Below are 10,662 nucleotides of genomic sequence, written 5' to 3'. Positions count from 1 at the left end.
TCAGATGGTACTCTCTGCTGCAGCAGACTGCTCCTGTGGTTTATCAGTGAACAGTGGAGGAGGGTGCTTCTCCTCGCAGACTGTGGACGAGACAAAGTAATGAAATGAAGTGAACAGACAAAAGCGACTGCAGAGGCCTCAGATAACGGGCCTGAAATGAACCTTTCACTGCACCTCGGTCCACTTCAGCATGTATCCCCACAAACATTCAACACCAACAAACATGTAAACACAACTTTTTTTGATGGGAATTGATTACACACAGACATGTATCATCTCTCATTAACCCTCCAGTGTCCCTGCCTGCTTTGGAAATGATGGATGGGAAAGTATTTGTCCCTGTGTGTAATTAGGTGGCCAATTAACAAATCCAAAGGAGTCTGGGGGGGGGGGGGGGGTCATTCTTCCACTCTCACACACACAAATACACATTTGTATGATTCCTCACACACAGTTTCCTTTCATATCCAACACAGAGCGAGAGAGGGATGTGTTCTCAGGCATAGGGATGACTACCTCTCTCTCTCTCTCTGGCTTTGTCTGGCCTCCTCATTCTCTGTCCGGCTAAAAAACGAGGCAGGACTATAAAGAAACCTACCCAGGATTCCCTGTTGGGCCAGTTCTTCCTCTATATAAATCAGCCGGTTGTATTTAGTCATCCTCTCAGCACCGCTCAGACCTCCCAGTTTGACATAGTCCAGGCCCAGACCCACAGCCTGAGGGAGGAGAAGAAGAGCAACACAGTGTGAGAGAGACACTGGGGTGGAGGAAAAGTGTGTGATGCCACCAAAGGGAGGGGGCCAGAAACCAGGACATGGCCTCTGGGGTTACACTGATGAGGTTGCTGTGGTATTAAGACACTTAATGAAACTGAAGGCTGGTTGGAAGGAATGAGTTGGGTCCAATCACAGTTAAGGAGGCTGACCGAGGGCAACTGAAGGTTTTAGTTGGGTTACAAAGTGTTCTGCACTATGGGGTCCATGGTTGCTGGTGACTAGGGCTGCAACTATGATTGCGTCCATTGGCAATTAATCTGTATATGACGTTCTCACAATTTCAAATTCATATTCCTTGATAATAAGTATACAGTAGATATTCAGTTTACTATCATAGATTAAGAAAATCATCAAATACTTACATTGAGGAGCTGGAACAATTGATATTACTAAATTAATTAGAATCAGGTTTATTGCATTGTTGTTTTTTGGTGCACAGCAATAAACATAGTACAGAAAGAAAAAGGAAATAACAAGTACTTCAAAATACAAAAAACATAAATAGAAAGATTTACAAAAAAATATGAAACAATACATTTAAAAAGACATATCTGCTTTTTCACAAAATTCAATGCAATCCGACGTTATAATCAACAACTCATATTATTTTTGTATTATATCTGCACTTTATCACATTTAGGTGTCAATTACTCAATATGGCCCTCACTAAACAACCAGGAAAAAGGCAAATCGATGAAGACGAAGCTAGAAGCTGCGAACATGACGCTTGCTAACTGCGATGCTAAGATGCCCAGTGAATTTTGAGAAGTTGTAAAGAAGTCATGCGGGACACATTCAACACTCTTTGAGATGAAAATGTATCAAATTATCGACCCTAATACGACGGCCTTAGTAGACCACTGAACGAGGACGATGGTGTAGAAGAGGGTATGAAAACCCAAGCTGCATGTTGGAAACTGTGAGCTTATCCCACCAAGCCTGCTAATGCCAACAGTAAACTTCTCTAGGCGCAACTCTTGGGTGTTGATGCCATGCTGGAGAAAGGCAATCCCACCCAGAACAACTCATCGTTCAGCTACTCCAAAACCCAGGGAGCAGCTGAACGATGAGCTCCGTCTAGATTCATTTGTTCTTTTAGGCTTGTAGGTCCACCCAGTAAGCCATGTAGTTCTGAAAGACCCCAGCCATTTATCCTTCCAATCAACTATTTCCAGGAGAAAGAACGCAAAATTGACGGGCCAACTAATATTAGTAAACCAACAGACGTTGCCGACTTCCCCCAGAAGTTGATTTTCTGTTATGGTGACATCCTTTTTATTCCAGTTTACATGAGAAAAAAGACATTCAAAAGGCTGTGATTACGTCTGGTTAACACAACAACAGTGGTATGGTGAAGTTATATAAAACACACTACAGTCAACGTTAGTGTTCCTAACCAAGTAACATTAGTTAAGTTACTTCAATTTCAGTCAGGAACACTCTCGTCATAGATTTTAACTATTTATTGCAACAAATGGACATACAGTTAAACTTGGCGATGATGGCTCCGCTCTTTGAATGCTCCCCAGATTAGCCAGCAGCTACCAAGCCAAAATCTGGTTTTGTCTGCATTGGAGTCCTCCACCATATGAAAAAAGTCCTCCACCTGAAAGTTCAAGTTGTGGTCTTGAACATTGAAAAATACAGCAATGTATTCAAAATAAAAATAAGTGAATTTTTTGGGGTTGAATATCCACCAGCTATCCTGAAGGAAACGTCGGAGGGAACCAGCTACTGGTTCGATTAGTCTTTCGCCCCTATATCCAGGTCGGACGACCGATTTGCACGTCAGGACCGCTACGGGCCTCCACCAGAGTTTCCTCTGGCATCGCCCTGCCCAGACATAGTTCACCATCTTTCGGATCCTATCGCACACACTCACGCTCCACCTCCCCGACGGTGCGGGCGAGACGGGCCGGTGGTGTGCCCGACGCCGTGGGGTCGGGATCCCACCTCACCTGGCACGCTGGCCCTCACTTTCATTGCGCCACGGGGAACCCTCTGATTCGCGCGTGCGTTGGACTCCTTGGTCCGTGTTTGAAGACAGGATGTTTTATTATTGTAACCCCTCTATAGAGGATGGAAGGTGCAAATGTTCAATGATTCAAATTATTAACCTATAAACTCTGTTGTTACAGAGGGATAATTAAATGATAATGTTTGTATTATTTTATCACTTTCTAGCTATGACCAGATGCTCCATAGCTCACTCTGTCGGAAGGTCCGTCCACAGACACTTCTCCACTCTTTGGCAGACACAGTTTTCACCCTAGGAGACTGGCATGGAGGTCATTGTGTGGGACAGTGTGTGTTTTCAGACAAGCTTGACAAAAAGAAACCTGTTTAAGCGTGAGCCGCACTGTGTATAGATTGTTTCTGGGCAACAGGCCATGACGCTTCAAGAAGTGGACCAGAAGAATGTTTTTCTGGGTAAAAGATTCAGAGTATATTGTGCATTTATAGGGCCTGGTTGGATCCAGATAGCGATCCATTGTGTGGTTAGAGCTCTTTTTAACAAGAGAGCTAGAAGTAGGTTGTGATATGATCTCCTCATGTGGCCCTTTCTCTGGCTCAGTTACATCCTCCTAATCTCCATCAACTTCACCAATCATGTTCGTCTCTTAAAATTGTACTTCTTTCTTTGTACAAGTATGCAATATTGCGATAGGCGTTATTGCTGGGCCCACTGGAGGGAAGGGAGGCACGGGAGAACCTGAACCAGGCCTTAACGGGGCAGAACTTGATTAAATGAAATTAATAATATCTCTTATACAACAATAAGTGTAGTCCTTCAGTGCCTCATCCTCTGAACACGACTGTAACACACAAGCTGCAAGAAGTAGTGAACTTACTGAGGCATATTACAACAGATCCTCTCTTACATCCCATTGGCTATTCAACTCGCTACATCAGGCTGCGGCTGACAGTACACGGCCTCTCATTTGTTTGTGAAAATATAATTGACATTAAAAATATGACATGGCTGTATAGCTAGCTTGTCTCGTTGTGAAACATTCTTTTAATCTATATTTAATGTTTTTCAACCGTACACAAGGTCATTGACTCTGAATCTTGCTAGCATAACGTTAGACTAGAAATATCGCCTGTTGCCAAATGGTTTCTAAAGTACGTCCTAATTACTGGAGTACTGGACAACGTTTCCATTGCAAAATAACCTTATGGGATGGTAGTGATTGTTCCAGGTATTAACAAACCCTCAGGGTTTCCAGGGACAGAGAGTGAATGTCCTGTGAATAAACTTTCGATTTTGGTTGCAAAACGCATGAAAATACAAATGAATGGTCTTCATGTTTTTCTCTCTGGCAAGTGATCATGGTGTAAGCGGGATAATACTCTTCGAGGTGTCAGGAATAAATGGATTTCGTGGAGGCAACCTGGCCTTCTTCTATACTGGAAAGATGATAAGTCATAAGTCACATTTGTTCAGGGTCAGCTGTGGACAGATGTCTTGAAGCCCTTATGTTTTTGCAAATGCACCTGGTGTAATACTGAGATGTGCATATACTAACGTATGGTTAAAAAGTGAAAAGACATCACAAATGATTATCAGCAAATGAATACAAGAAGTAGAAAGACTACACGGGGCAGAATGTGTCTTTCATGAACTCATCAACCAAAGGCTTACAATACATCTATAAGCAATACAAATGTATTACACACATACAGCAGCAGCAGAAACAAGTTGTGTACATTGACATATCGTTACCCGTTAAGTTGATTTGGTCAACTTGTTAGCAAACAGTTGGAACATGGAGCAACATTCATATGGACGTGTTTGTAGCGACCTGTGTCTCCCCTTTCACTCTGTTTTTGGTCTCTATGAACTCCTGAGAAAAAACAATCTCTCTCTTTAGCTGCTAGATGCTGCACTATGTTCAGCAGCTCGTCTCTGACTGTGTCTGTCTGCTGTTTGCTGCTGAGCAGGAAGTGCACAGTGGCTTCTTAAAGCATTTTTGCAGGGAAACAGCAGCTGCTGCTGCAACCAAAGACAACACTTTGGGAACGGTGAGAGTGAACCAGAGCAGTTAAAGTTGTGTGTCAGACAGAAACTGAAAGTCACTACAAAGCTCCGTATGGATCTTTTCATGATATTACACACACACACACACAATATATCATTACTGCAGATGGCTGCTGCTTTGGAATAAGGCTTCCTACTCTGTGAGACAAATGTTCTCTGATCAGACAATAGACATGTAGCCGGACACATTAAATGAAGGAGTGGGAATAAGACTTACTATATCTGACAAAGAGTCATCACTGCATGGCTCACTGCATGCTGTTCCCATCAACACTGAACCTGGCACATCAACAGGTAAAGACATACACATACACACAGAATGAGTATTGATGGCAATTTATCATAGAAGCAATATTTCAAAAGTGAAAGTGTTTCATATAGTTCAAGCAATGACGTCTTGCTTCAGCATGCATCAGCTGCTTCATTCACATGTCACCATCTGCTGTTACCAAGTTACTAATATGTCTGCTCATTCTCATGCGGAGCTAACCTTCTTGAACGGGATCAAGAGCTCGGGAGTAGATTGGGACATGGTCACTTTTTTTGGAAGTTGAGTCTGTAGCTTGACAGTTACGAATGGTCCAAAGACAGCTGGAATAGGGTATGGATTCTAGGATTGTAGGAATCTCTGCATAAAGCAACAGTTGATGATCCCTTTTTGCCACATTTTTGTTAGTTTTGATTCAACTCGGAGTAGTTGTTCATGTTTATTAAAGTGGGATTAGTTCTCCTTAAGGAATCCTTGTTGAGGCTCAGATTCAGCAGCAGAGCCCTTTTTGCTAAATCTAACTGTACAACTGTTTACTATAAATATTAAAAGTCTTCGATATAAGTGTCTCTGACCTGTGTAGAGTGAAACACTTTAATGTGAACAAAACAACAAAACAGCCCACGCCCCTGCTCGTGAGTTTGGCTGGGGCGTTACTGTGAGTACGGGGATTTAAACTATTAAACAATAACTTACAACAACTAAAAGTCCGTAACAATTTTCAGGTGTAAATATTAGTGTTTGGAATATGCAGACTTGAGGACTTGATTTCTGTGTTTACTTGTTCACAACAGAATGAAAGTTTTAGCTGGGAAGAAGGTCAAGATAACATTATCCAAGTCTATTACTTTCGTTACTACTTTAATGTGGTTATGGAGATATTGCCAGTAAGGTGAAGCCTTCAAAAACTGTATTTCAGTCAGGACACTCACATCAAGGTTTTACATCTGTTGCAACCATTTACTGCAACAATACCATGCATTTGAGTTTCTGCTCCCAGAACAAATCTAGTCAAGTGTAATGGTGTGTTCACACAAAACACGGAGCAAATTCCTGTCAGTGGGAACTCGTGCCAGACACACTGGAAAGAAGGGGTGGGGGGGGGGGGGCTTACCTCCATGTGGCCATGGTTGTTTCATCGACCATGGCCACAATAACCTCTATTGTTGCTTTGCACATGTTGTGGAAGTCTCCATCCGAAACCCAGACACCTTTATCATCTGGAGGCACTCGCTGAATTTCACCTAACAGCATTCACTGTATCTAGCAAACCACACGTCGGCTGGTATGAAAAAACTGATCTTGTTTAATTGCATTAAACTGATTAAAAAGGATGCCCATATAACTAGATAATGATTTCAATTTGATAAAAAGTCTGAAGTCATGCTTTGTTAGGTCTGACCGCAAGATGACAAGCAAACATTTATTTTAAATGCTTATTTTCTGCTTGGAGTTCGAATCGATCAGTGCTCGGCTAAGCTGCATATACATTGTAGCTCCTCCATAAACACTCATAATAATAAAATCCAGTCATAAATATGGCAACAACGTTATTGTTTGTAACATAGACAGTGTGTGGTTTATTCAGATACAGTTATACACAGAGTATCATCCGGTCACTGTACAAAGATGAGGTACTATCGTAGAGCTCTGGGTGCCCACAGACTGCTACAATATTTTTTTCCTCCATTTCTAATTCAACAACGTCAAGACGTCAGTGATGACAAGAGAAGAATCTCAAAACTGATTTGCACTGACTTTGTATGTAATCGTGCTGCGTGAGAAGTTCCCTTTGCATTTGGTGTGAACACACCATAACCCATACCTGTCTCTGAGCTCACAACTCACCCTGCCCAACCATGCGCAACAGTTACAATATATGAATGCTTATTGAATTTAAATTGTTGCTGAATGCACATCAGTTTTATAGTGAATGGTGGAGGACATTGAGGAGGTGGAGGTGAAGCAGTGGTTAAAGCAGAAAGAGGACAGTGCTGGGCAGAGGTCTATGCAGAAAGATTGAGCACATTTGTTAATATGGACTGCCTGGTTGGTCATGGAGTACAAGTGTACAGTATGAAAAGACTTTTAAAGGAGTTTAAAATGACTTCCATGCCAAGGCTCCATCTGTCACTGGCTCCTTTAAACACAACTCACAAAGGAAGCTTCTAAAGCAGTGTGACGTACAGTCAGCATATTTCAAATGTATCTTATTTATTCATCGCGTAACTGTTCTGCGTTTCCTCCATAAACTGTGAGCACAGAGTGTTGACGTGTTGATGTTTGAATTGTCAAACAGTTTCGGCCTGAGACTTCATCCGACAGATTCATTATTCAACTCACACCTATTATTCACTAACTGTTGTTTCCTGACACCTCTACTTGAGCCTGATGAGAATGTAAGTCAAACTGAAAGCTTGAACTATGCTTCTTATAGTTGCTAAATAGAGAATTCTGTTTCCATGTTTTATTCATCCTGTGGAAGTTTAGCAAAACAGCATTTTTTCAACTAACAGCTGATTGAGTGCTAGTACTGCTATCTTTCATACCCAGAATTGTTTGTTTTTGTTTTTGTTACCTTGGTGCTCTGATGTGATGCAGATCAAATCACTGACCGTTGTCTCGTGAATGTGTTTTAAGATGTGACCTCTGACTCCCGGAAGAGGCGGGGCCTTTGACTTGAAGGTGATGTCAGAGAGCAGAGAATATGAGTCTCCAATTATGTTGCTCAGCTTCTCCCACTGGTCTATGTCCTAACAGAGCACAAACACACAAATACAAGAACAAGGATACACATTTGAGGATGAACATGCTGTTCAAATAATCATAAATATGCACAGTGGCGGGCCGTGGATTTTATACCTGGGCCTTCAGTGCTGTTCGACACTTCCAATAACCTCATTATGACGTCACAGCTACGGGTTATTATTTGTTTTGTGTAAAAGCCGCATATTCACATAACACTGCAACATTTGACAAATGAAATAAAATGTGCAGATACATGAATACGAGCATGACGGGACGCTGCGTCATTAACGGACAATATAGTCCAAATCAATGTAACACAATGACAAACTCACAAGAGCAGTCGCATATATTCATATGACAACAAAGCAACAAATCAATCCAGCAGACCTGCAGCGGATCCACGCATTCCACCACACGAGCACGAGCCATTCAAATACTATTCATAAAAATGCCAAATGAACAGTAGAGGTAAACAAACGAAGTTCACTTACCAAATGCTGTCTATGCTGACAAAGAGTTTAATCCCAGTACATCAGTTCCAGTAAGAAGTCCTTCTCCATTCATTGATGCCAGTCGAGCCTCCACAGTTGTTTCGCCAATCGTCGTCGGTCTTCCGCCGCCGTGGTCGTCTTCGGCCGTGGACCGGCGAAGGGCGGGCCGCGGTTGTGGAGCTGTTTCCCTGCGAACGTGGTCGTTGAGTTGTAGATCCACTCGAGTCTCTCCAAAAGTACCGACGCTCAGTTAATATGAAACACATTCACAGCCATAACATGTGCAACGCTTCTCCGACGCTGCATACAAATCCTTTTCCTGGCTGGTCAGGGCTGCTAGCTGTGGGGTGTTCAGAAATGTCCTTCTTGAGAAAAGCCTTCCCAGTAACTCCGCCACTAAATCCGTTTCTCCTCCTTCCGCCATTTCATATTAAAAAAACAAAGCTAGGTAAAATGTCTTCCAAATATTTCCACTTGAACTCTGTCTGCTACAACCAAAGCTCTGCTAGCAAGCATTATGTTTCGCGGGCACATAGTCACGTGCCCGCCCACTGACCAATCACAGCACACTCTGCACCTTGCAACAGAGAGGCATCTGGACTCTGAGCTGCAGTAATGCTGACTTAACTGTAGGCCTGCAAACCGCTCTGGTGCGTCCATGAATCTCAAACTAAAGATCTGATTGGTTGAAGACTATGTCAATCAACAATATCGTCCCCATTCAACTTAAACTGCACGTGGCAGCACTGGGTGAGTCTGCAGGCCTGGGGCCTCTCTTCTACCTAGAGACACAGAGGTGAAATCTGATTGGATAAAAGCTCTACTTAAAACAAGCTGCACTGGAAGCAGAGCAACTGAGGAACACAGTAGCTGTGCAATGAGAAAATAATATAATGGGAAAAATATTTTTATAAATTATAATACATATAAGAAAAAATTAAATGTATTTAAGAAAAAATATTAAATTATAAAATAACTATAACTTTGTGATTCTGTTTAGGCCAGCAGAGAAGGCTTTGCAGGCCCTGACGGCCTGCCACTGAATATGCATACAAACACATATCTTTCAAACACATAAACAAGAGTACACACTAAAGTTTGATGTCTACTAGAACAACATCTGTTGGTGGCAGTAACTAACTAACTAGGCAGTCAAATGTGGTTTCGAATACAAATTCCATTCATCTGGGGCTGGGTCACGGTAGACTAAGCAAGGTAGTCCAGATGTCCCTCTCTACAGCAGCATTTTCCAGCTCCTTCTGGGTGATCTCAAGGCCTTCGAGCCAGATTATTATATATAATCTCTATAGCGTGTTCTAAATCTAATCTGGGGTCTCTTTCCAGTAGAACGTGCCCAGAAAACCTCCAAAGGACGGCGTCTAGAAGGCATCCTGATCAAATGCCTGATTCACTTAAGAAGGCTCCTTTCGAAGGAGCAGCAGCTCTACTTGGAGCTCATTTTGGATGTCTGAGCTACTTCCCCTTTCTTTACATTTTTCTTACAATACCACAATATGTAGGCTATATGTTCACAGCAATCAGACTGATTGCTTCCAAAATGATTGCTACAATCACTTCACCCCCACTCTGGATATCATTTGATGGTTTGAATTGAAGTTTGATAGGTGAACAGACTTTATTTATTCACATAAGTTTTGTTATGGTGAACTTGGCCAGTATTATAATTAGGACTGATAATGATAATATGGAGTGATTGTGGGAGAGCCGTCACTGGCTTTATTTCCAGACTGCTAATTTACACAACCCCTATGTGTAGGTGATGAAGATGTGCTGGGTGAGGTGACTGGAGGAGAAGAAGAAGAAGAATACTTGCATTGAAGAGCTGTTTTCAGTTCACCTACATAGTCTTTACAGTATACTGTATCTGTCCCTATCGAATAAACCATGAATGAAAATGTAAAGCTGCAGCGATTTTACACAAAACGTTATGAAAACTAAAGTTGTACTTGGTGATATTTGCACAGTAGCCTATTAGAAGATTAAGGGAAACTACTACGACGCTCTGTTCTACAATTATTTATCATGATTTATTTTGGATTTCTACAACAATTATGATCATTTCATCAGCTGTCGGTGGTCCGGCCCTCTCCTCTGTGCTGCAGGGTGCAGACAGCACTGATGGAATATTGTGCACAATATGATTTGAGTTGATTCATATTGTTTACAATTGAAAGGTTCTTACGGAATAGCTATGGCTTATTAGCAAAAGCACAAATATCCCTGCTGGTTTGAATGTTTATGGTTAAGTCGTACTATAGGTAACGTGTAATGTCGAGTGAAATCAAATGTGTGAGAGGCATCATTATCACATTGAAA

General features: G+C 41.9%; 1 protein-coding gene across 1 annotated transcript in view; it reads right to left on the bottom strand.

The window, feature by feature from the left end:
* Positions 1-10,662, bottom strand: part of eno4 (enolase 4) — a gene marked incomplete at both ends in the record, with an annotated part of 32,918 nt that continues 22,256 nt past the window's right edge. The window contains 4 exons of the mRNA XM_079169447.1: positions 1-80; positions 599-716; positions 5,036-5,097; positions 7,665-7,839. Coding sequence (XP_079025573.1) covers positions 1-80; positions 599-716; positions 5,036-5,097; positions 7,665-7,839 — 435 coding nt within the window. The remainder of the gene's footprint in view (positions 81-598; positions 717-5,035; positions 5,098-7,664; positions 7,840-10,662) is intronic.

Source organism: Pholis gunnellus (genome assembly GCF_910591455.1).
Source record: "Pholis gunnellus genome assembly, chromosome: 11".
NCBI lineage: Eukaryota > Metazoa > Chordata > Actinopteri > Perciformes > Pholidae > Pholis > Pholis gunnellus.
The sequence above is the reverse complement of the archived record's forward strand: the minus strand, read 5'-3'. Positions and strand labels throughout refer to the sequence as shown.